This window comes from Etheostoma spectabile, chromosome 19 (genome assembly GCF_008692095.1).
Source record: "Etheostoma spectabile isolate EspeVRDwgs_2016 chromosome 19, UIUC_Espe_1.0, whole genome shotgun sequence".
In the NCBI taxonomy this organism is placed as follows: Eukaryota; Metazoa; Chordata; class Actinopteri; order Perciformes; family Percidae; genus Etheostoma; species Etheostoma spectabile.
The window spans coordinates 15,685,412-15,711,932 of NC_045751.1; the positions used below are offsets into that span (position 1 = coordinate 15,685,412).

The 26,521-nt window shown below is 41.1% G+C and overlaps 3 protein-coding genes across 7 annotated transcripts in view; 2 read left to right on the forward strand and 1 right to left on the reverse strand.

Moving 5' to 3' along the window:
• The window catches only part of si:dkey-28a3.2 (uncharacterized), a 10,126-nt gene extending 8,008 nt beyond the window's left edge, over window positions 1–2,118 (forward strand). For all 3 annotated transcript variants that reach the window (XM_032544603.1, XM_032544602.1, XM_032544604.1), the window contains 4 exons: window positions 44–93; window positions 186–247; window positions 343–654; window positions 1,740–2,118. In XM_032544603.1, coding sequence (XP_032400494.1) covers window positions 44–93; window positions 186–247; window positions 343–654; window positions 1,740–1,756 — 441 coding nt within the window. In that variant the 3' untranslated portion in view covers window positions 1,757–2,118. The remainder of the gene's footprint in view (window positions 1–43; window positions 94–185; window positions 248–342; window positions 655–1,739) is intronic.
• A 5,149-nt stretch (window positions 2,119–7,267) lies between these two features.
• On the reverse strand, window positions 7,268–14,422 carry ecsit (ECSIT signaling integrator). Its single transcript, XM_032544612.1, has 8 exons — window positions 14,271–14,422; window positions 13,473–13,642; window positions 12,428–12,833; window positions 11,375–11,598; window positions 9,738–9,795; window positions 9,223–9,371; window positions 8,876–8,981; window positions 7,268–7,740 (listed from the first exon to the last, which is right to left on the reverse strand). The coding sequence occupies exons 2-8, from the start codon at window positions 13,605–13,607 to the stop codon at window positions 7,454–7,456; spliced, it is 1,365 nt and encodes a 454-aa protein (XP_032400503.1). The 5' UTR covers window positions 13,608–13,642; window positions 14,271–14,422; the 3' UTR covers window positions 7,268–7,453.
• Window positions 14,423–15,133: 711 nt separating this feature from the next.
• The window catches only part of eml3 (EMAP like 3), a 57,390-nt gene continuing 46,002 nt past the window's right edge, over window positions 15,134–26,521 (forward strand). For all 3 annotated transcript variants that reach the window (XM_032544605.1, XM_032544606.1, XM_032544607.1), the window contains exon 1: window positions 15,134–15,327. In XM_032544605.1, the coding sequence (XP_032400496.1) occupies window positions 15,303–15,327 (25 nt within the window). In that variant the 5' untranslated portion in view covers window positions 15,134–15,302. The remainder of the gene's footprint in view (window positions 15,328–26,521) is intronic.

The following is a 26,521-nucleotide window of genomic DNA, read 5'->3' on the forward strand; positions in this document are numbered from 1 at the left end:
TTATTAAATCCAGATTTATTTTTTCTCTCTCTAATCCCTGTAGGAGTCTGGTCCGTGGGTGAGCTCCTCTGAAGAGTCAGACCATCTAATGAGGTGGGAAATTGTGTATAATTGACAGGAAATTAGTTTAGCTACCAGCTAAATGTGGGATAATACCAAACGAAACTATTCCATCTCTTTTACAGCACTTCAGAGGACACTGACCCGGGATCCTACTCATTCGCAACTTACCCAGCCCCAGTAGAAGGTAACGTATCCACTATGTCACTTTGAACTGAAAGGAATGCACTTTAGGACGGAGAAGCTGTCACAAAACGTTTTCTCTTTCAACTGTCTGTTCAGATGAGCTTCTGTTCTCTGACTACGAGAATAACACCGGCGAGGATGGTCCTGTACCGGACGCTGTTTGGAGGAACCGCTACCTCATGGACTACGATCCGCTCAACCAGCTGCTGGTGTGCATGGTGTGTGGGGACCTGCAGTACTCCCACAGCCTGGAGGGAGTCAGGGCCCACATCGATGAGGCGCACCCAGACACCCTGAGCCTGGAGCCCAGGGAGCAGCAGCAAATACTGGAGGCCTGGGACGAGCAGGTGTCCCAGCGAGAACGCTTCTTCACCAGCCAGCTCCGGCAGCACAGCGAGACCCTGGCAGGTACAGTATGACTGCAGAGAAGGCAAGGTAGATGCCCAAGTAATGTTTATTGATATGTTTGTTGGTTCAACAAGTGAAAGGATGACTGACATAATTAGTGAACAACATTTTGCTGTGCTGGTATTAGTCCAGCGGAAAGTACCTCAGTCAGACTAAGTGAGACTGTGGACCTTTTGAAGAAGAAATAACACATGTTCCTTTTTTAAGAATGAAAAGTTGAACTCATAAGCAATAAAACACACCCTTGCTTAAAGGGTATCTACTGTTTTTTTTTTCAAGCTGGCCCCTATTTTGCTATGTTTTTGTGTCTAAATGACTGATGGAACAACAATCTTTGACATTGGTCCAGTATTGAGCGGGATTTCTGCGGGTGGCAGCGGCGAAACAAGCTCCAATGTACGTTAATAGGACAATTGTGCAGCTTGTATTTACGTTCACAAAAGTGCTCATTTTGCCACTGACAGGCTCAGATTAATATCTTGTTGATAAGTGTCAACAATATTATGGAAAGGATTTCTAAGGAGGTCAATGCTTTTTTATTTTTTTAACATAAAAACATCCGCGTTTGCTAAAGCCACCAGACTCCATGTAAATATACAGTCATTTTAGCATCATAAAATACACAAGAGCACCTTGGCAGTGCCCAGGAGGTGAACTGGCAACTCTCCAGCTAACCTTCCACACTCCGTATTTTGATCTGTACGGTGTACCAATTTACCCCCCAAAAAATGTTTTCACCATATGGGACCTTTTAATCATTAATTTGTGTAAAAGCTACTAATTTCTGTGGCCATGTTTGGAGGAACTTTGCTAACTTTATGACTTTTCTCCACTTGGATGTCACAGTGATGCCCTATCTTTTTTGCATCAAATTATAAACTGTGGAAAATTACATTCATTCTATGTATCTGAAAGCTGTTTTTGTTTTTCTAATCCTATAAATGATCTCATGAGCTCAGGTTGGGGGCGATGAGCGCTACCCTTGGCCTAGCTTCTGGTTAGAATCCTTGTATGCTGTTTATTCACCTCAGACTTTGACATTATTTTTTCTTCCGTTTATTAAACCTATTGGACTTGTTTTGCAGAAGCACACATGAACTGAAGAGGAGAAGAGAGGACCGAAGAGAACGGAGCAGGAGAGAAAAACCCACACTTGGTCTTTTTAATTTATTGTAGTTTTAGCAATTTGTTTACCTTCACCTTGAAAGAGAATGTTGTATATGGAGCATTCACCCCGAAAAGCAGCTTTACCTCATTTCCTACCAGGGTTGTAATGTGGGTTCATAAAAGCCAGTATGGATTTTTTTTTTTTTTTTACATTGACACTATGACAACTGAGACTGTGTAATACTGTTTGAAATATTTAAAGGAAATCTTCAACATTCTGGGAAATGCAGTCTTTGTACTAAGCTAGGCTTAAAGCATCCTGGACCTATCTCTGTAATAAAACACACATCAAACTAATATTGACATAATTTTCAAATTCTTGCTCTACTTCTTTAAACTTTGAATTATTTCTTTAGGTTTGTCTGTTTTTCAACCTCAACAACCAGAAGCATTCAGTGTTTCCCCACAGACTTTAATTTTAATCGATAAGAAGGTCTGGAAACAGCATTTAGGCCATCATAGGATAATAAAACCCTTCCTTTAAACAGACTTTTGCTGAACACGTGGCAATTACAAGATAATAGCAATTTCCCTAATTTCCCCAAATTCTCATTTCAGTTGTTTTCTATCATTTACAAAGACCAGACAATTCAAATTCAAACATTCAAATTTTTATTGGTGACATGCTAAAACCTAGCCCTACTTGTGATCTAAGCACTGCGTGTGTAGTTCAAATCCACAACGTTCCACTTCCAGGATTGTTCTGGAGTGCAGGATATTCTGCCGGTGTCCATTTCCTCCCGCTTTCTCCGTGTTGGCATTAAACTCCGGTCTATGCATTAGTTACCCAGGACTAGGGTTAACTGCTCCTCAGATGTCTGCTGGGTAAATCCAGACAGCTAGCTAGACTATCTGTCCAATCAGAGTTTTCTGATGCACGACTAAAACAACTTTTGAACGGAGACACGTTCCACCCAAACAAGTTCCTTCCTCAGGTTATTTTGCGGCGGCTCTGTGAGGAGCTTAGTTCCATCCAAGATGGTTTTGATTGGTTTAAAGAAATGCCAATAAACCAGAGCACGTTTTTCTCCCATCCCAGAATGCTGTGTGGACTAGCCAGACCCTCCACCGCAGCGCTGTGGAGGAGGGTCTGGCAATGCCAGACTATTCCATGTAACTCTGTCTTGTCACATTGGTCTTCCTAGGCAAACCATATGGGAAAAATCAAATACGTTTTTTCTTTTTTTACCGCCAAAGTAAGTTGTATCTACAAAGGCACTTTCAAATTTGATTTCAACATTTTTGTGATCACACGCAGAATGATAAACTGTTTCTGTGATGCAAAAGAAATTGTGACATTCTATATTTCCCCAGACCGTGCCACTCTGCTCAACTCCTCTTCTTCACTGTGCTATCCATGGCAGGATAAAGCAGTGGCCAGCGTAGCTTGTGAAATATTTAACTCAACATTCTTTCCTGTGGCCAAACATTTTATAATCGGAATCAGAAATACTTTATCATCTGCAAGGTCATGAAAATACAACAGGCAAAAGTAAGGTCTTGATTTTCTTATAAGGTTTACATAGTTAACTGTGGGTAACCAAATCACAGTTAAAGCTGTAGTGTATAACGTTTTGATATTAATGAAGATCCGTTACATTTAAGCCATTGCCAAATGAGTTGCTCCAACGCTAATTAAGACTATCAGCTCCACACAACTCTCTCTGTATTTCTCAGCATGGGTACGTTCAGAAGATTGGTGGCGTCCGGTGACTTTGCCTCGCAAAAACTCGAGTGAAGACAATGACCTCTTCTGAAGAGTCCATGTTTATTTAATCCTCCGTGTCCTCCTTGGCCACTAGCAACTGCGTGGAGGAGGGGTGGGGGCGTATGTGCGATCACGTAGGGTTGTATCAGGGTTGGACTCGCTGACAGTGTTGGCAGCAGAAACTGCGCACTGTAGCTTTAAGGCCCGGTCACACCAAAACGTGATGAAATGAATCCGCATGACTTTTTGAAAATTGTAGTGTAACTTTAGAAGTAGAGAAGGCTCATACAGTAAGCCAAAATGACTCAGCTATGGCTGTTACACATATATCGAAACATTAGCCACCATGAGCTACTAGTCATACCAGGCCAAGTAAGAGTGACTCAGCAAAATGTGAGTGCACTGAATTACGAGGGGGTTTTTATTGCTTATGAGTCTAGCTTTTATTTTGTAAAAAGGAGTTTAGGGTTTTTTGTCTTGCTTTGGAGCCAGAGACCATCCTAATCTTAATCGGTGATAAGCCAACTGTGGGACAAACTACTGCTTTCAAACAGAGAATTAATATAGATCAAACAATGTCTAACAAACAATTCAACATATACATAGAATGGGTTACAAAGGCAGTAGAATGTCAGAGGTGAACAACACTTACCCCTGATATCGGATAGTTGCAATACATTACACGTAAGTTATCAGCACCACCCCCCCCCCCCCCCGCCCCAATCAACATTTCTACTATAGTTGATTTGGTAGAGCTGACCCTTCTGTATAAAGTTTATTTGCTTCCGGGTCCCACCCTCTTCCAGGCCCTTGTTAGTTCATTAGTTTCTGGATTGTTGCATGGCAGTCTGGAACTGTTCCACAGGATTTTTATATGTGATACTGCACCATGCTCATCTTCGAACCCTGAACCTTACATATGTTCTTTGATGGCAACTTTTTGTATTGAGACGTTTTGTACGACTTTCTCGACTGTGTGTAAAAACCTCCCGCAGTTCATATCAGCTTCACCCTGTGATGAACAACATGGAACCAACCCTCTGCACTGTAAATACGTTACATACTAAAGTGGTTATGAGATGCCAAATGTTTTTCTTTGACTGTGCTGTTTCACAATAGTTTGTTTTTCTTGTGTTCATTATTTATTGAATCTCTTATAGACTGATTATTGATTATTAATGACGCATTATTCCTATCATATAGAGTTCAGTGTTAGAGGAGTTTGTCATTTGTGAGTATCGAGGATCCAAAGGCCTTCCTGCATGAGTAGTAACCGAATGAACAGTTGTATATCAGATATGAACTCTAGAATGCATTCCTACGTTTTTTTTTTTGGTAGGATTTTTAAGAGTAAAATGCTGAAATAATGTTGTGTTTGAGCACAAAGCCGTACAGGTCGCTCATGTTTGGAGAAACTGCCTGCACAGCTGCACCACAGCGGAAATAGCTGGAAGCGACCAAGCTATTTTACCTTCTGAGAATGTAATTCTGACTTGATGACTTGTTTACCAGTTTAAAGGGAATGTTAAAATTAATTTTCAGTAATAAACCTTTTCTACCTTTGGGCTTATTCTTTGAGGCATTTTTTCATTTTAGCCATGTGTTAAAGGTGCTCTAAAGCGATGTTGGGTGACGTTACTTCTTGTTGACGTCAAACAAAACAAGACTAGCTTGCCCCTCCCCCTCCTTTCTACGCTTCCGCACACTAACCCCACACCCCCACACCCCCACACCCCAAATCCTTCTTGTCGGCTATTGGCTGGAACACTGTTTGTGTTTGCGTCGTGGTGCAGGTGGGCACGTTTTGTTTTCGTTACCGTCTGTAGACCCTGGGCTGTCTACAGAGACCGCGTTTTTTACAGTGTGTTCCGGCGACAGGCAGCTGGCGGATCACACAGTGATACAATACTATTGTGATTTTAAACATACTGCAATATTCTGCAATACTTGCAATTTATTACCTTTTTTTCCAACTTCAAATTATGTCCCCACAAGGAAACTTTTGTCAACATTTTGTTTTATCTAAAAAGATGAATTTCTGTTTGTTCATTTCACTACAATTATATCGCTACAAAATGGGATGGTCAAGCAGACAAACTGACCGACACATATGTGATAATAGATTGATGCTTGGTGTCTGTCTATCGATACAGTATTGCAACGGAAAATATTGCGATACCATGCTGTATGGATTCCCCACCCCCACCCCTAGAGCTTGCACAGACATCTCCACCTTCAGTACAACGATGTGAAAACACCTCTCTAGTGACACACTTTGCTTTAGATACAAGTCAGTTTAGCAAAGGCAGACATTTTAGGGGACATTAAACTAAAAAAAAAAAGGGGGGCCTTGTGAAACGTGTGCTAAGATCAGTTGGACTCTAAACTGCTGGTAAAAATATTTAAACATTTGTTGGGCTAATGAGTGCAAAGGTTATAGTTGTGATTGTGACAGGATATTCTGCTGGATGTAAAACTACATCTCTGTTGAAGAGATTTCACCAAGTCTTGCTTTTTCAATTTGGTTTATTGACACCTACCACCTAAAAAGATGCACAACTAGCATCACCTGTTAGCCTGTTAGGTTACAATGGATATACATGTATGTGGAAATATGTAGACGGATAGAAATATTTATTTATTCACTTCAAAAACCTCTCTGGCTTGTAAACCCTATAAATGTCTACTTTGATCCCCCCCCCCCCCCCCCCCCCCCCCGCATATGTTTATGGTTAGGGCCAGTTTTCTTTAAATTACTTTTTATGGGAAGAGATTACTAGAAATTAAAGCAAACAAATCAACATGATTTTGTCTGGTAGAAATATGTCTTTTTTTTTGCATTCCTATCCTGTAAATGACAAATACCAACACACCTTAGATATATCTTGTGACCCCTTGTGGGGGTCCTGGCCCCGTTTGGGATCCATTGCTTAACACTTGTTCTCGGGTCTTTTTTGACCCATTTTCAAAGTCCATTATGAATTTGAATTTTTTATTTTTTTTGTAAATGGTTTGGAAAAACTTTGACATAAACCACTGTGTGATCCACTCAACATTCTCTGATCTCAACTACGTATTAGTCAAAATAACTCATATATTCAGTAAAAATGATGTATGTCATTTAAATTAGGTTTATTGACCATGGATATAAAAAAAAGCATTGAAAAAAATGTGACAAAAACGTTTACAGAAGTGTAAAAAGCATAAAAAAAGCAACAAAACGTTTGATAGCGCCTTTTTCCATTTAGACAAAAAAGGTGGAGAACCAGTTCATAGTCGACGGGAAGACAACACAAGGGTTAGATCCCTTCAAATGTAGACTAGGGCGCCTGGGTAGCTCACCTGGTGGACCACGCACCTACTGGATGTACGGAGACTCGGTCCTTGACACAGTGGCCGCTGGTTTGGTTCCGACCTGCAGCCCTTTTCTGCATGTCATTCCCTCTCTCTCTCCCCTTTCATGTCTAAGCTGTCCAATCCAATAAAGGCATAAAAACTGTCCAAAAAATGATCTTAAAATAATAAAAAACTAGACCTATACAAACCAAGAGCCAGAGGTTTCCGCCTGTTAAAAGGAAGTTTTTCCTCGCCGCTGTTGCACCAAATGCTTGATTGTCGGGTCTTTGTAAATTATAGAGTGTGGTCTAGACACACTCTATCTGTAAAGTGTCATGACATAACTTCTGTTACTATTTGACACTATAAATAAAATTGAAAATGAGAAAGCACGCGTTCTTTGTTTAATTTAATTTATTTGATTTCTGAATCTTACCAGCATTATTCAGTCTCTTTCAGGTTGTGCTGAGTTAGTGTGTTCCCCAGATAAATGAACCAGTATATATATATATATATATATATTTAAAATCCTATATAAATAAATATATATATATTTATTTATATAGGATTTTACAGTCTGACTGCTGTTCACCACTTGGCCCCCTGGCTTCTCCTTGGCTCTTCGTCTACCATCACAACCGGTTCTTCTTCAGGCTGTCTCTTCTCTCTTGGGGGCCCTGGGTCTGTCCTGTGGTGGTGGGCTGACTCTGTGTCAGCTGGCCCCTGCAGCTGCCGGGGCCCAGCGTCCAGGCGGAACAGAGTGGGGACCTGACCCAGGATGGGGTTGTTCTGCTGGAGGCCAGAGATCCACTGGTTGAGGACGGCCTCGTCTCCCTGGCTGGTCATACACATGGCAAAGACCGGACCCTCATCCACTGGATACGGGACACACGACAACAGCTGCATTACACACTCCATATCAAGTTTCCCATTCTGAATAACTAGGGATGCTAAGTTAGTTCTTTTCTAACCCATAGCCAACCCTCGTTCAATTAATGTTCATTATCTGTTAACCGACAAGTAGGCAACGGAGTCCCAGTTCCCCATCTGGGATGCTCGGACCTACTTTCCGCAGGGTTTAAAAATAAGGGTTGCCCGATGGCCCGGGCAAAAAACATCCCGTTGGGCAAGTAAATATATCAACCCATGAATGTACAAATCAAGAATTAAGTTAGTGTATGACACTTTTATTTCAAATTTTTTTAGGATTTAGATCATTTTTGTCAACATTTTTGTTTATGTTTTTGACGCTATTCAACGTTTTTATCTTTTTCCGAAGTTTGACATATTGAAAGTTTCTTTTTTCTTGTGCATTTTGGGTGCTTTTGGCGGATTTTTTCCCCATCTTCTATTACGATTTGTATAGGGGCCAAAAAAAAAGCATAACGTTGAACCCTGTTCTGTAGACTGTCACACAGCCACGATGTTCTGTGCATTGTTGTGGACACATGCAGACACTTTCCTGGAACAGCAGTCCGCGGTGTGTATGTCTGAGCCCGCTGTGTGACAGCCTGGCATACTCTATGTGTAGATAATTATAATTTATTTATTTCAAGACAGGAACAGCGTACAATAAAACATTAATCTTGTACAACAAGAGAATATGCGCTGTGCCAGGTTCTAGCAGATTGCTATTTTCCACCTGTAGTCCCCAGGCAGGTTGATGGAAAAATACATAATCGGACAATTTAACCGGCCAGTCCTCATCGATATAGGGGCGTGTCTCACATAGTTCACCATTGTGAGTGCCATCCAGCAGAGTCCCGAGTAGAAAAAAGAGCTTAAAACGCAACTTACGCGGTCACTTAAGGCTTGTATCATGTGGATGCGCCGACAGTTTTGTTGTCATCACTTACAATTCCTCATGGGGTAACAGAAACTACGCACTGTAGCTTTAAACTGACAGTGTTAATCGGTCAAACTTCCTATTGTCGGTTAACGGTTAATCATGAACATCCCTATAAACAACTCTGAACACAGGTCAGAAACAATCACGAAAATAAATCTTACAGTCTTCTACATCGAAGCTCTCTTCGTCCCCCATGTCACGGTCCAGATCCAGGTCTAGCTGCAGAGGGAAGGCCAAACACCTCTCTGGGTCAAAGGGTTTCTCAACCTGTGGGAGGGAGGGACACACACACACACGGACACACACACGCACATGCAGACGCAGACACACACACACACACACACACACACACCTGTATCAATCCTTCCTTTTCTTCTTCATGATCTTTTTAAATCATTTATTCAAATTAAATTATCCAACACTGATTTCCACACATCAATCATTAACACCAATGACCTGTATTAACTGTTGTAACTTAATACTGGATAGTAGCAGAGGGTTTCCCCACCTTCTCGTCAGGCGGTGTGGGGTCAGCCCTGAGGACGTAGTAGTACACACACGTCTTCCTCAGCCACAGAGGAAAGGGGCCCTCGACAAACACGGGCCTGCTGGGGCTGTGCTCGGCCAGCAGCTCCATCTGGCTGGGGCTCTGGATACCTGCAGTCAACACAGGAAGGAAAGGAGAACAAAGAGAATGAGCACCAGACTGCATGGATATGGGTCTGATCCCACCATTGTACCAATCATACGTTTTTAAGATGGAGGGGTTCCTGGTTTGGTAATGTTGTTTCTCTGGTTTCCTCTCCAAAAAACATTTACTGCAATTATTGATCAGAGAAAACCATATCTGATATATTTCTGTAAAATTACAGCAGTATACAGACTCACAATCCCCGACCTCTTTCTTCTCATATGCTCTTACTAAAGCACTCTGGGACACAACTCCTGACACTCCACGAGCAGTGGGAATCCTTTAAACTGCTGGAACACATTCAACTTGAGACAAACAAATAGTTTCCATACCTACTATGTGTGGAAGCGTGATCTGCTCCCCGCTCTCTGTGATGTCTGTACAGGGCAGCTAGTGGGAAGGGCGAATAAACAGACCATTATTGGCAAAGACAGATTTTATAACATGTGAGAATAAAGTTTAAAAAAAAAAGGAAATTGTACTCAACATTACACGAGTAGTTCTAGACAGAGATGCTACATATTCAAAAACTTATGCAATAGAGCCTGAAAAGTCTCAAGCTAGATAGTTTAACCAACAAAAAGAAAAAGAAAAGTTAAGGTCAGCTGATTAACTTTTTAATGACCATCTTATGGTCGTTACATGCGCTGAGATAAAACTGTACGATAGAGTTAAAAGCTCTGGGGGGGGGGAAAAAAGCCAGTAAGTGGACTTTGAGTGAATGTTGAGGCTTGAAAGCTTCAAAAAAAGCCATTTTGTCAAACTATGTAACTTTTTCTCTTATGTTACTACCTTCGTTGTAAATGGCTTTAAACAAACAGTTTGACAGATGGACACCCGTTGAGTAGTGAACTATCAAAAATGCAAGAGAGCCAAAAATCTGGATGTTTTTTTCAGACTGACTATAGCTAAATTGTTCCAACAAAAAAAGACATTAAAAGAAAACATGAAAAGCTACAGCTCCCGTGAAGTGGTTCACGATAGCTGTAGTTTTATACAGGCTAGTCTATATCCTTAACGTTCCACATCCGGGATTGCCCCGGTGCCGCAGGAAATTCCACTGGATGCATGTATTTTCCGTTTTCTTCCACTTTTTTTGTGTTGGAATTCTAAATTTGGTGGATTCATGAGGACTAGTGTTGACTGCTCCTCAGATCGCTGCAGGGTAAATTGAGACAGCAAGATAGACTATCTGTCCAATCTGAGTTTTCTCTCTCACAACTATTTTGAACTGCCCATGGCAATTCTGATTGGTTTAAAGAAATGCGAACAAACCAGACCACGTTTTCCTCCCAGCCCCGAATGCTGTGTGGACTAGCCAGACTCTCCTTCAGCGCGCTATGGAGGAGGGTTTGGCAAAGACTATATGCAGGCTAAACAATTGATTGTTTAACATAGCTAAAAAAAAAGGTGATTCTTTATTTGTGAACTTAAAGATCAACATTTTGGGGAGTACACTTTATATTCACAGAGTGAGATGACAACATGGATGTCAACCTCATGTCGGTGTGATTAAGTGCAGACCTGGAGTCAGGGTGTAGTTAGCCTAGCTTAGTGTAAAGACTGGACCCCTGAGGCTCAGTGCTCCCTAATAACATGCTGTATCTTGTGTCTTTAAACATCTGTGGTTTTAAGGGCAACTGTACACTGGAACCATTTCTTGAAATCATGCTACAACTGGAGACACAGCACAGACAGCTGCAGATGGACACACTATTTTGTCAGTAAAAAAAGTTTCAGCACAAATAGTTGGTTTCACATTTCGGTTTCTGTATGAAATAAAAGAACGATATAAAATAATCAGTGAGCTCAAGAGCTGTTGGTCCGTGTTTGTTTGGTCTTTGTGCTAAGCTCGGCCCGGCTCCAGCTCTGTACTGAGACATAAAAACGGATATTCATGTGAACATCTCACTCTCTAAACTAAATTAAACAGACGTATTGTCTCCCAATCCAGAGGGTACAGTTGTACCTGGTAGACGGTGACTTTCGCATCCAGGTCATTAGCGATGCGAGTGAGGCTGAAGCGAGCCAAGTCCACTGGGTCTTCAGGCAGCTGCTGGGGGACGGGGAAGGGGTTTATGTGTTTGAATTTGGGGAACCAGTACATGATGCGCTGGTACTTCCTCATGGGGTGGCCCTTCTCCCCAAAGATCTGGACCAGCAGGACTTTGGTCTCCATGTTGGGCATGATACCTGAAACACAATCATTGAGACATTTCCTTGAGAGAGAATGCATGCAGATCCCTCCCTGTACGGAATAACCCTCTCTAAATTCTAGGGCTGTATAACAAATTCAATACTCTTTCTGAAGATTATTTTTGGGGCATTTTATTTGTATAGGACAGAGGAAGAGAAAAAGGGGGAGAGAGAAGGAGAACGCAGCAAAGGGGAGTGCGTCGAGGAGTGGGCGTGCTCTACCAGGTGAGCCACCCAGGCGCCCATAAAGTTAATACTTTTTAGGCACCGACCGAATTGCCTCCTTAGTATATCCTTATATAATGCTGCTGATTGGCTGTCTAACATTACACCTCATAGAAGCATGCCGGAAAAACTCACAAGTAACACAAGTCGGGCTGAAGGATGAATTGTTTTCAAATCAACATTGCGATTTGTGTGTGTGATTAGCTAATCATGATGACTGCAATTTATCAAAAGAAATATTTAGTTGAATGCTTGGTCTAACATTTGATTTATTTATTCTTTTAATTATTATATTTGCTGTTTTTTCACAAGATAAATGCTGGAATAATGTGGATGAGTTTGTTTTACAGAAATGTCCTATTTTTAGTGGATCTTTCATATGTTTTTATGACTTTATTTAACATGATTGTATAAGGTGCAATATGTAGCTAAAAATTGAAAAATAAAAATCTTTATCAGGAACATCGCAATTTCATTTTTCCCCCCCCCAAATCGTTCAGCCCTAGCCCAGAGACTGAAAAAAAGCATCAGTTCAGCAACCGGTTTTTGATCCAGCCATACTAAATTCCATGACGGACTGAGTCCTGTAACAAACACCCACCATAATTCTCCATCTGCTCAAGTAACTGCACTCCGCACTCCTGCTGTCGGGGATAGTGGTTGAACATTCGCTGGATAAAGTTTCTGGGGACAAACACCTCTTTGGGGAAAACATCCAGAAGCTTGTTGTAGACGGCCAGGTCTCTCTCCACGCCAAACTCCGGCATCTTCTTCAAAGCAGCGTAGATAAACTCCACGTGACCCCGCCGCCTGATGTCCCTCTTGATGAAGACGTCCACCACTTTGTTAAATGTGGCCTTGGTTTTGACCTCTCTGGCCACCTGCTCAAACAGGTCGTCATGGGTGACCAAAGACTTGTCCCTCCTCTTGTCGTCCTCATTGATGAACTCTGCAGGTACAGGTCGACTCTTGGCACATGCTGGGCTGCCGTGGAAACGCCTCAACACCTACAATTTGTTGGCAAGAAGAAAACAGTGAGACTTTTAGTGTAACAGGTGCTGCTTAGTAGGGCTGCACCATAATAAAAAAAGGACATGAAGACATGAAAGGGGAGAGAGAGATGGGACCACATGCAGCAAAGGGCCGCAGGTCGGATTGGAACCCGGGCCACCGCCAAGGACTAAGCCTGCATGGGACACTCGACTGGGTGAGCTAGAGGTCGCCCCAAATAAACACATATCAAAGTGGACTTAGTTCTGCATTTCTGTTGCTTTCAATATTTGGCTAAAATGCAAAAGAAATGCTTGTAAAATAAAAATAAAAAATGAAAGGAAATCATTACCAACAATTTTTTATTCAACAAACTGAACATTGAATTCAATATAAAAGGCATCACTAAAATGAATGACAGTAACATTATAAAGTGCAGTTTTACTACTGATATTTTCTTTCAATTAACATTAAAAAAATCAGAATGTCTTTTGCAATATTTTATATATATATATATATATATATATATTGTGCAGCTCTACTGTTTAGTGGGTTTTATGTATCCAAGATTTAAGACTGACTCTCATCGCTCAGGAAAAGTTCATGAAATGACCAACATTTTGAGTCTGGTGCTATGAGTGGAGACTAAAGTTTACCTGGGTGTTATGTAGCATGTCAGGCCGGCTGGTGGAGGCTGACCGGAGCAGAGCACCATGCTGGGCAGCAGACCTGGCTGACTGGCCCACCAGTCTGAGACACTGCAGCTGGAGTAAGCAGCGGGAACACTTCATGGTCGAGCCATCACGCTGACTTTCAGAGAACAGAACTGCAGAGGGACAATGAACGTTGCATGGACAGTTTTGAGAAATGCTGTACAAACTTGCACTCAAGACAAGCTGGTAAGACTATTTTACTTAAATATATTGTGTTGTGGAAAACGACAGTGATGCTGACTGAATGAGTTGAATTTTAAATGAATTGAGTGTAATGTCATCCAATTCTTCCATTACATCACTTTCTCTGCTGTAAACCTGACTGTCTTATAGGCTATATCTGCCCGCCTACACAATTTGGACTGTGACCATAACATCTACATCTTATAGCTTATTCCCTTTTATATATTGTTTTTTTTAGTATATCATTTATTTTCTTGTTTGTCAAGCAATTCTTTTATGTTTACATTCTTGTCTTTTCATAGTCATAGTTCATTTTTAATAAAAAGCTATTGCACTGTTCAACCACTTTTGCACTACCACCCTATCATGGTCATTGCATCACCTTAAAACTGAGACATTTTTATATGAAGTTTCGCATGTAAGATTGGCCAGGTGTCAGGTAAATTATTATTAAGAAATGAATGCTGTAATACACGACCGATATACATTTTAGACTAATATAGATCTATACCCATAGCACAATTATGTGTGAACGTTTTATTTTGTGGGAATACCCACCATTTATGCCGACGAACGTATGAAGAAAGTAGTCTCCTTCAGAAATCACCCTCTAGAAGCCTCCATGATGAAAAGCCGGCAGAACATCCTGGTCCTGCACACATTCGCTTCCCCAATAACAACAGACACATTGGCGCAAAAACATGGTTCCGCGAAACTCTTTTCTGTCCGCTGCAGTAAAAAACGTATTTATTGAATTGTGTTGTACATTCCTCTAAATTGTTATGTCGTTAATATATTTTGGCGACTGTTTTTATAATAGTTATTATGTGGCACTAAGTTACCCCATGCTGTTAAGACAAAAAAGAACACATGCGCGTTATGCTTTTTATACTAGATGTATTAAAAAAAAAATGTAACAAGTGAACGCTAATAAAGATGTAATTCATATTTAAATTCGTGCCAAGTTATATTTTGGGCATATACTGGGGTCGTCAATTTAATGCACGTGCACTATACACAACCCTGTCGCCTGGTGGTGACAATTACCTCCAAACAAATACAGTCTCAGCTTGTATTTGACAAGCGCTGAGGTGTTGCCTGGAAAAGTTGTGTTGCTAGTTTCATACTGCATTCTTCTGGTAAACTACATCTAGATAATATTTGCTGGAGACAATATCTGTTGGTGAGAGTTAATACATGCTACTTTGATGCAACTTCATCATGCGTGGTCTTTCGCGAATAGCGTCAAGCTAGCCAAAACAAGGTAGAACTTCCGGAGGACACTTTCAATGTTTCAACTAGCTATGTGTTATTTTTTTTATTTCGTTATCTCATTAACTCTTATCGCCATAACTGCTATAATTTACCACCCCCGTGATTTATGATTTAATTTTTAATGAAATGTATTTTTCATGAACAATAGCGTTCCATTTACAGGAAAACTGCCCACGTTTCCGGTATTCTTGTTGCTAAGCCTGGCCGTTTGACGTCCCCGGAGTGTGACTTCTGACACTCCTCTCACAGCATGGAAAACACACCTCAGTCCAAGCTTTATCTCTAGAGAAACTTCCACAACTTCAATTTCGGATTATGGACTCCTCTACAAACAGTTTGGGTGAGTGAAGCAACGAAAAACGTATTTTTGGTTTTTGTTTAGTGATTTGTTTGTGTGTGTGGAAACTGGACTGTGTTCGGATATGCAGCTCTTATGTTGTGCCATAAATACAGAAAAGTTGGCAATTTGTGTTGTTTTGCTATTCGGCAAACTTAACGACGGACAACATGACGTTTAGCATTTTACCAAACTGTACATGTCAGGCTCGTTCGGCGGTGTCTTTCTCAAAGCAGCTTTTAATATAAATGCGAGTTAACGTTTTACAATTCTTGCTTTCTGGTATATTCTGTTCGAAGAGGTAGTGGGGAAAAAACAGGCGGGCTCCTACAAAATGTTAACAATTAAGCAAGCTTATGGTGGTTAGGCTTCTTGTACTACGCTACACTTAATTAAATAGACCTAGCTTGAACGTTAATAAGCTACCTGTTATATATATATTTAGTGTCAAGCAACGGCCTTTAACCTTTTCATTTTTCAAATAGTAATGTGGCCAAGCTGTGATGCAAAATGACAGCAGCACTTGTGTAACTGTGGAGGTGTATAGGCTACAATCCTGCCTGCCGCCGCGTATCCTGAAGTGTTGCTCAACAGCTGCTGCAGTTACTTCTTCTGCTGCTAGGTTTCGGTTTTAGCCTTGTATTCAAACAGCTGTCTTTATTTTGGCACGCAGGGTCAAGTCAAATTTGAGGCGTGACTGTTGCCTAACTCCTTTTTTTTCTGTGTTTCTTCATCTGTCTCGCGCTGTTTTGACCATGGACTGTATACAGAGGGGTTGCAACTAATGGCACCAGAGTTCGTTAACCTAATGAAACACCTGGTTTTGTTTAAATTAACGTTTCTGTAAATGAAGTTTTTGCTAATAGTTGCATGATGGTCCTCTTGGCTGTATGTACTGAGCAGCTACATCCTCAGACCACCAGCACAGCTGTCAGGGTATCAAAGAGCTCTGCTGTCTGGGTAAATACACAAAGGTGTAGGGCCTACACCGTGAACTTGGCTATATAAAATGTTTTGCACTGTATGTGATCTTTTACACAACAGTTGACTCCTAAATTTTTTTGAAAAAGTATAAGGCTTACATTTTTGATGTCCAAGTCAAGTTGACATTTTGCAAGAAAGCAACAATCTGGAGTGCTTCAAAAGCTCTGGCCCCACAATGCTGACTGTTTAACAGGAGCTAAAACACTGTTGCACATTGCTGCTTTTGTTGCACATCTGTAGGCCCTGCTGTCCCACCTTATGTGCTGATGTTGTGTTTACTTGTCTTGTAAATTGGTGGGGCGGCAAGGCACTGGGGAACAGTAAATATCACATGAGGACGGTTGCCAGCATCTGTGGGCTAAGCGGCTGTGGCTCAGTGCTGGAGGGAACTGAAGTGTAAAATACCGAGGCTGCTGCTCTCAATGACGATCTCTGACTTTAACAGTAATTATCATGTACCAATGCTTCATAATGATGGTGATTTGACAACTTTGAAAAGATTTGATGTGGGTGTATTGATACTGTGCAGCACTGTGCCTGTGTCTAACTGTCAGCTGACTGTATGGCTTGCACCATATCATGGTCAGATGATTGAACAACTAACTGCACTGATAACAAGACGATACCAATATACAACATTCTTCTCCTCTCGTAATGTCCAATACATATGTCTGCTATGCAGACTTTAAAAAAATAAAAAAAAATAAAAAAATAAATAAAGTGCCCACATAGGGATGGGTCATCTGCATAGACTGGTCATATGGCTGAAATTATTAGCATATGTTAATAACATTGTTTTTACAATAGCAATATATTCAGCATCACAATATGGTCAAATTATGCTAAATGACATATAACATACTCTACTACGTTTTTTTTTTATGGTCGATACTGATACGATATTTAGACAGCCGGACTGCCGATGGCTGATATATGATGTCGATATCATGTTATTTTTTTTTTGCAACTTATGAAAGGCAACAATTTAATAACAACAACAACAAATGAGACACAAAATTGCTGAACTTAAATGAACATTTATTTAAAGGTATAGTTCGCAGTGTTGTGTGTAAAGTAACAGAAACGCAGGGTTGTGTGTAAAGTAAAGCGTTACAGAAACGTAACTACTTTTTTAGGTAAAAAGTAGTGTAACACGCTACTACGAAAAATTTGGTAACGAAACGTAGTTCCTTTCTCAATTTGGCACAGCGTTACTTTTCCCATGGACAGATTTGACAGCGACACTGCCTTCTCATCTGGCGGTTAAATCAGCCGTCCTACAAACCGAGCAGGCCAGGCAGACTCAAAGCTGACACCCTCACAGGTGGCTGCGGTGGGGATGGGCGCAGTGGATGTGACACATGCCTTTGGCGTGGGAGACCCGAGTCCCACTGCGATATTTCAACCAGTGTGTCCCGGGTCAAGACACTTAACCCCTAGTTGCTCCAGAGTCGTGCAACCTCTGACATATAGTTTTGGTTTTGTAAAAAAAAAAATAAGTTGCTTTGGATAAAAGCGTCAGCTAAACGACATGTAAAGTAATGTAATACATAGCAGCGGAATGCAGTGGACTTGTGTCGGACACGCAAGGATTTCCAGAAAAGAGGCTGCATGTGTCTACGACAATGCACGGACCATCGTGGCTGCGCCACCGGTACGAGTCGATACAGACATTAGCTACCTACACTAACACCGTGTAATACCGATGACCTGCCGATGTGTATTCAACCCGCGCTGGACTCGTTCATAATGAATCAGCCGTCACTCTGTGGGTACAGAATCCTGTCTGCAGTGTAGTTCAAACAATTACTGATAAACCTTAGATTGGCTTTGTGGTCAAAGATAGTTTATGTATAGTTACCTTCAGTCTCTGCCAGAGACGCCTGCTTTTAAAAGTAAAGTAAAGTTAATGAATAACGTAAAAGTTACTTTCCATAGGGGGTAACTAAGTAAAGCAGGCTAATGGATTACTTTTTTTAAGAAGGAGTAACGAGCAAACTACTACTTTTTAAAAGTCACTTTCCCAACCCAACAATGATATTAAGTGATGTAAATCCAGCATTTCCTTCAGGATTTTTTTTCTGCCGCCAAATGTTTAACATATGAAACCGAACTGACGCTTTGCTGCAACACAAACAAATCTATTCACCTCTATTTACACACAATGAGGCACATTTTCAGTTGGGATTGAACTGTATTTTTTGAGGAACTATAGGGCACTTAACATCTACAACACGTCTACAAAATGAATTTCCTCATAGGGAAACCAGAACCCAAATGACTACATCTATAGACCATTTCCAATTTATATTATATTACTGCTGGTGAGGGCTGGAATAGGACTGTATTTGAAACTTCACTGTAGCTGATTCTGGTTTCCAACGTCGCCCCAGGTGTGTCTCTTAAAACACGGACAGAGACAACTTCTCTCTTTTGATGCTTTATTAAAATCAAGCACAGTACAAACATGTGTGGTAGCTTTGGTGTGTGTGTGTGTGTGTGTGTGTGTGTGTGTGTGTGTGTGTGTGTGTGTGTGTGTGTGTGTGTGTGTGTGTGTGTGTGTGTGTGTGTGTGGTGTGTGGTGGTGTGTGTGTGTGTGTGTGTGTGTGTGTGTGTGGTTCTGCAAAGAAATAAATAACCTTGTAAAGGCTACCATACACAATGCATAAGAATTATATATATATATATATATATATAGCAAGTAAACCCACTATTAATTACATTATCTTAATGCAGTGTACCTACTTCAGCATGTAAATAATGCACTTAAAATACAAACGTGAGCAAGGGCGTTCAACAATCGCTATTACATTGAGTCAACAGCCACGTGCAATTTAGCTAGCAAGTGAAGAATACAAACAAGGAAAATCACCAGTTAACTTATTTTAAATTTGCAAGAACTATAGACTAATACGATAACAGGCTTAAATGAACTGACAACGTAAGTTATACCACTTACAGTTCTCAATGACACACAAACACAGTTCTCAAGGACATACAGCCCTATTTCTCATACCTTGGCGGCAGAAATTTTCATACAGTGGTGTGAAAAAGTGTTTGCCCCCTTCCTCATTTCCTGTTCCTTTGCATGTTTGTCACCTTAAGTGTTTGGAACATCAAACCAATTTAAACAATAGCAAGGACAACACAAGTAAACACAAAATGCAATTTGTAATGAGGTGTTAAATAAAGGTGAAAAAAAATCCAAACCATCATGGCCCTGTGTAAAAAGTGATTGCCCCCTAAACCTAATAACTGGTTGGGCCACCTTAGCAGCAACAACTGCAACCAAGCGTTTGCGATACGTGCAATGAGGCTTTTACAGCGTCTGGAGAGATTTTGGCCCACTCATCTGCAGATTGTCCTAATTCAGTTACATTAGAGGGTATTCGAGCATGAACGGCCTTTTTAAGGTCATACCACAACATCTCAAATGGATTCAGGTCAGAACTGGCTAGGCCACTCCAAAGTCTTCATTTTGTTTTCTTCAGCCATTCGGTGGTGGACTTACTGTGTGTTTAGGATCATTGTCCTGCTGCAGAACCCAAGTTCGTTTCAGCTTGAGTACACGAACAGATGGTCGGACATTTCCTTCAGGATCTCTGGTAGACAGCAGAATTCATAGTTCCTTTTATCACGGAAGTCTTCCGGTCCTGAAGCAGCAAAACAGCCCAGACATCACACTACCACCACCATATTTTACTGTTGGTATAGTGTTCTTTTTATGAAATGCATGTTTCCTTCTAGCCAGATATACTTGGACACCACACCTCAAAGAGTTCCACTTTTGTGTCACGGTCACAGAATGTTTCCCAAAAGTCTTGGGGATCACAAGATGTGTTGTGGAGAAATTGAGACGAGCTTTGATGTTTTTTGCTCAGCAGTGGTTTCTCCTTGGAACTCTGCCATGCAGGCCATTTTTGCCCAGTCTTTTCCTGAGTGTGAGGCATGAACGCTGACCTTAACTGAGGCAAGTGAGGCTGCAGTTTTGGACGTTGTTGTGGGGTCTTTTGTGACCTCTGGATGAGTCGTCGCTGCGTCTTGGGGTAATTTTGGGCGGCGCGCCACTCCTGGGAAGGTTCACCACTGTCCATGTCTTCGCCATTGGGATAATGGCTCTCACTGTGTTCTGGATTCCAAAGCTTTGGAATGGCTTTATACCCTTCCAGACTGATAGATTCAATTACTTTCTTTCTCAATTGTTCCTGAATTCTTTGGGTCTCGGCATGATGTGTAGCTTTTAAGGATCTTGGTGGGACCTTACTGTGTCAAGCAGCTCCTATTTAAGTGATCTTGATTGTGAAGGTGTGTGGCAATAATCAGGCCTGGGTGTGGCTAGAGAAATTGAACTCAGGTGTGGACAACCACAGTTATGTATGTTTTAACAAGGGGGGCAATCACTTTTTCACACAGGGCCATGATGGTTGGATTTTTTTTCACCTTTAATAATAAACACCTTCATTTACAAATTGCATTTTGTGTTTACTTGTGTTGTCCTTGACTATTGTTTAAATTGGTTTGATGTTCCGAAACACTTAAGTGTGACAAACATGCAAAGGAACAGGAAATGAGGAAGGGGGCAAACACTTTTTCACACCACTGTATGTTCAGATCAACATAGAGGAAACACTGAAATCCAGTACACTTTTTGTCAAATTCAACGAATATCTCTTCGCGTTTGTCTAGCTCCCTATTTTTTGTGTGTGCTGACAGAAAATCCGGTGTTCCTAGACAGCTCTGGCTGTGTAAATGGAAAACAAACAGAAAGGAGTGCACGAGCAACAAACAATCAGAATTCTGACTGTTTGTTGAATTGTGTTGTCTCACAATTCTGACTTTTTTCTCAGAGCTCAGAACTTTTTTTTTCACATGTTGCCCTAATCCTCTTCCGCACATCCCAAATGAAAAATCGAATAAATGAATTACACGTTGGGATGTCCATACAAAAGTTTCCAAGCCCTGTAAGATAGTTAAGCCGGTTGAAGGCTTGTTACCGTGACGCTAACATGTGCCCCGTAGAATGGAGGAATTGACACAAGGTTGAGCGTTAACTTTGTTCTTCAGCAGCCACACTGACAAGGCTACCTGCAGATGTGTCTGCAGACATTTTTTCTTAATGATCTAAAAAATTGCATTCATCGGCCCGATAAATCGGCTGATCGATTAATCTGTCTATCACTGTATTTAATGTGTGTAAACTGGCGTTTATTAGCATACTGGTGTAGCATCAAGAGGGGAAGAAAGCAGTAATCTGATTGCTTATGAGTTTGAGAGGTGTCAGCGATGTTAAATGTGTCTTTTCTTTACCCGTAGAAGTTAAAGACTATACTGGGAAGCCTTTGTCCTCAGATGCTCTCTTGATGAAGTTTTCTTTTTGACGGTGGCACTCTTTTCTTTATCTGTACACCCACACACATAAATACACTGCCTAGTTCCCATATTTACAACAAACAGGAAGCTAAAATACATCACTTCCTGTGAGCCAGAGGGACTTTTCCCAGAAAAGAACTACAGGTACCAGACACCGAAGCTGTGTCCCAGTTGCATACTAACATGGATGCTCTGTGTAATTCTTACCGTGTACAGTTGAGTGAGTAGTGCGCTCACACTCGCATGCAATGCCAAAATGTTCTTTGAACATGCCAGCATTATTAAATATGTGTTGTTGTTGATGGACATCATAGATTGGATGGAGTAGCTTCTCACAGCTGATGATAACTAAAACACATTGTTGGTGGTGGTGGACAGACACAGCTCGCAAAAAAAAGGGAATCTTTGCCAAACACAATTTATTCTACTTATCGGTTGACTCACATCTTCTATATTTACAAAAGCTGATTGAGTACATGAGCAGTTTCCCATTTCCATAGTACATAGTTTACAGTACGTTCTATATATAGTAATTCTTCAGAGATATACAAGAAACTAGTGTGTGGTTAACTAACAGGAAATTATGTGCGCCAGATAAATAAAACTATAACTTTGGGAAGTCACTGCCAGTTAAACTCGACTGAGAGAAAGTAAATGTTTTTTTTCCTATACATTTTTTTGTTGAATTGTTTTTATGTTTTTGATTCACCACCATCTGCAATTCATCAGAATCCTTTGCAGCTGTGGGTAGCTTCTCTGTGTCCTTTGTGCGTTGCATTGTGGGACAATCAAGGGATTTAGTACGTTTCCTGTCTTGGTTGACTGTCATAGCTGACAGTAACGAGAACTAAAACTGAGTTAAAAAAGAACCAAGATGTATTAAAACAGAATTATCCTTACATTTTCCTTTTTTCAGTGTGAATAACAAACACATTTGTGTACAAGTTGTGCAGAGATCAACAGGAAGTTGTGTTAGCAGATGGCAGATATTTCAGTGTTCTGCCTCCCCCCCCCCCCCCCCCCCCCCCCCCCAAGCCTCTGACATGGAAGATTACTGTGAGAGAAGGTGACTTTAATAAGCATGTTTTGGGCTTAAGCATGGAATGACTACAAAATAAAAACCTCAGTAGACAAAAATGTAATTAAAACTTATGTGTGACTGCATAGGTCAAAATCTAACAAACTCAATAATCGGTTTAGAATCAATTCGTCAATCGTGAGGCGCCCAGAGATTCCCATCCCTAGTTCTTGGTGCTGAAAGAAGCGTGTTAGAGTTAGGCTTGAAGCCAAATTCTGCTCATGACACCTTTACTGAAAACGAACACATTCTTTGTTGAATGAAAAGGGGGCTTTGTCGACTAAACATTTCTCAGAGAAAGGTATTGACGAAATGTTCGCTTCAGTTATGTTACAGTGCTGAAACCGATACCCGGCCCTCGTCTCTTTGTACGAAGTTCTGCTTGAGCTGCCACCCAGACATATAAATCAGAAAGAAAGAAAAACAGCTCATCGTGGACATAAGCTTAGTCCCCAAAGATGAATGCTTTCTGGTTATTAAATCAGTATCTATAAACCTCACCGCTCTTCACCCGGTGAGCTCATCGCGCTGCATAGATTTATGTTCCCTCAGCAGTCAACAGACCATTTAACGGTTTTGTTATCTGTATGCAGAGCAAGCATGGTCTTGCACCATGTTTGTGTCTGCCAGATATATGACAGTCAAACGTGCGACAGTATGTTGACCCGCTGCCGGCGCTGTGAGCTCACGCATGTAGCATCTCCTCTGGCTGTTTGCCAGTTCTTTTGAAAGGCTTTTATCCTCCAAGACAAATAGGCTGGCTCTGTCTTCTGAAGAATTAAATTAAGAAGATTGCCTGCTGTTAGCGATGAAATGTTTAGTAAAGCTAAAACACGGATTTGGCAAGAAATGAGAATGGATTGTGGGGGGGGGGGTAATTACAGAAACCTGGCCTGTTTGGAAGGCCCCAACGCAAAATAACATTGTGCTGTCTTGCGTTCATTCACTTTATTTTATGTTCAATGTTTGGTGGCAGTAGCTTTGTCAGTAGGGAGTTGTAATAATCATCAGTAATGTGGATATAATGAATAATGTAGTAATGGCAAATAATACTGCGAGAACAGTTGGGTAACTGAAAATGACATCACTTTACTGTAATGCAGCCTGTAAAACCAGGAAAAGACAACACTTGTGTTATGTTAGGATATTACGATATCCGAAATCTAAGACAATATCTAGTCTCAAATCACGATAACGATTTGTATTGATATATTGCCCAGCCCTACATGCTGATCAACTAAATTTAACTCAACACAACACAATACAAAAAAGTACTTTTACAGTGCAGCGGGGGGAGAAGAGAAAGTGTTTCTCGGATATAAATGATGCTGCTCTCTGTTTAACTTCTCATATGGGACCTCAGATACTAGTGCGGGGGCGAACAGGATGTTGAGGTGTCAAAATCAAAGAAATCAGCACAAAGCAGCGAGCGGTGTGCTCCGGGACAAGCAGCGTCTGTAGGTGGTTGGCTTCATTATGGAGAACCGGTGTGAGAGGTAGAGAGAGTGAGTGGGTGGACACTGTGAGAATAGGTTCCATGTGATTGTCACACTACTGCCACAGTAGATACATCTGTTTTTGAAGATACTGGTATTAAGCTCACATGAGATGCAATTTAAAAAAAAAAAAAAAAAAAAAAAAAAAAAAAAAAAATGAAAGCGGCATACCAAACAGAAACAGATTTACTGTTAAAAAAAAAAAAAAGAGTAAAATTAGGCTGCTTCCACCCTACTTCTGGCTCTAATCAGGCTGGATGAAAAAAGGGAGCTTTTCATCAACCGGTTGGACAAGAAAGACTGTGTAGCTGCACTGAGACTCGACAAGAGAGACTGATCAGTCCAAGAGTGTGTGGCTGTGCAGCTGTCAGGCAGCCAACCGCCCACAAGACCTGCAATGACCCAGGGCCTTTCAGAAGAGTGCAAATCAAATAGAGGATTTGTATTCCTGGCTTTGGAATCCAATTCTCCAGGATCATTGGATACTTGTGGTTTTTCATATGAGTACCACCAAACTCTCAGAGGCCTCACTCACTTGCTGCAAAATCTTTTTTTTGACTCATTTTCCTTCATGACTTCAGCCACAAATTAATAAAATTCTTGTAGTTTAATTCAATTTCACTTTAGTTACTCAGTTGTTTTAAGAAAGTTAATCTGTATTTAGTAGACCAAAGTAATTTACGGTAGGATTCTGGGTTGCTTAAAGCCCTTGATAACATGCTTTCATATTCTATTTTAATGGCCAAAACATTCCAAACATGACAGAGCGAAGAAGACAAAATAAGAATCTCTTATCTATCATGGTTGATATAATGCATGCATTGTTTACTGTCCCAAAAATGCCCAAAAAGTGTGGCATGATGGGCATTTCTCGTAGTAATTTTGACATAGTAGAGTTAAATGATGAAGTTTGAATATTAACCAAAATTCCAGTGCGGTTGCTGTGAGTTTAATGTGGATCAAACCCCTGCTTCCCATGAGCTGTTGCCAAACAACTATGAGTCATCCACAGTCTTGGCTTGTAACTGAAAAAATTAAAACAGGAAAACCAGAAGCTCAAAGTAGAGCGGGAAAGCGTGCGTGCGTGCGTGCGTGCGTGCGTGCGTGCGTGCGTGCGTGTGTTTTCTCGTTTAACTATATTTGTGGGGTCCAAAAACCGGGAACAGAGTTGTTGGGTCCGGACAGCTTTGTGGGGCCAAAATGCTCGCCCCCACAACTTTAAAGGGTTGGTTGACAGTTAAGACTTGGTTTTTGGATTAGGGTTAGAATAATATTATCATATGTCATTGACAGGTCCCCACAAAGATAGTGAGACTATTTGTGTGTGTGTGCACAGGTGATAGGTGTAGTTGACAGTAGGGACGGGGAGGTTACAGCCCCCCCCCCTCAAAACTGCCCCCCCCCCCCAAAAAAAAAATCTAGTAATAATAAAAAAGACATTTTCCCTTTAACTTGATGCAGAAAAAACATAAATTGTTGGTGAAAGGAAAAATTCACCAGAGTGCAGCAAACTTCAGTTTTGCTCAAAAGTTGCAATCTCAACGCGGGTCTGAGCTCGTCATCGTCATCACCGCAAAAAAAACATTTGCCTGCACATGTGCACGGCCACGTTGTATTTAATGACATGTATTCATGGTTTCTAATGACATGGATTGTGTCTGATGACATTGTGTCTTACATGGATTTAAGCTTTTCTAAACAAAACTTATCGGAAGATGGAGCAAATCCGACCTTTCACGAGTTGGGGAGGGCAATGCTCCATGACCCATAACAACATACATGGAAGGGAAGGCAAAGAGGTTTCTCTGTTCTCTGCTGAGGTAGACACATTAATGTTACAGCTGCAGTGTTTACCATTGCACATTAGCCTAGCAGCTAGCAGAGTGCTCTCTGTTTATAGCTTTATCCCGATAAAATGGCACGGTTGAATTTCAGCCTGCATGCACGTTTCCTAGCCTAAAACAGAGCGGCTTGTATTGGTAGAGAGAGCAACTAGTTAGGGAACTGCCGAGTCGCCCTCTCTGCTCTCTGCCTGCTCAGCTGCTAGACGGGCTGCACCCAGACTGCAACATATGTTGTAGGCTAAGGGTTAAGACGATATTTCTTCAGGGGCAACACCATTCACTTTACTGCCAGCACTGTGTCTTGAGAAGCTTTAGCTTGTTGTTTCATTGTTCACTTTTAACTTACTTTACATCAACTTTGCTGTCTCTTTTTCCTCTCTCTCTTTCTCACAGAGGCACTCATACGCTACTCTCCGTTATCACTC

What these genes read in the sequence shown, in the direction of transcription:
- ecsit (XM_032544612.1), bottom strand. Translation starts at nt 13,607, where the DNA reads ATGAAGTGTTCCCGCTGCTTACTCCAGCTGCAGTGTCTCAGACTGGTG. An exon ending in TGAGCAGATGGAGAATTATG is followed by an intron (nt 11,599 to 12,427) that starts GTGGGTGTTTGT and finishes ATTGTGTTTCAG; the next exon opens with GTATCATGCCCAACATGGAG. An exon ending in CGAAAGTCACCGTCTACCAG is followed by an intron (nt 9,796 to 11,374) that starts GTACAACTGTAC and finishes CCTTCCCACTAG; the next exon opens with CTGCCCTGTACAGACATCAC.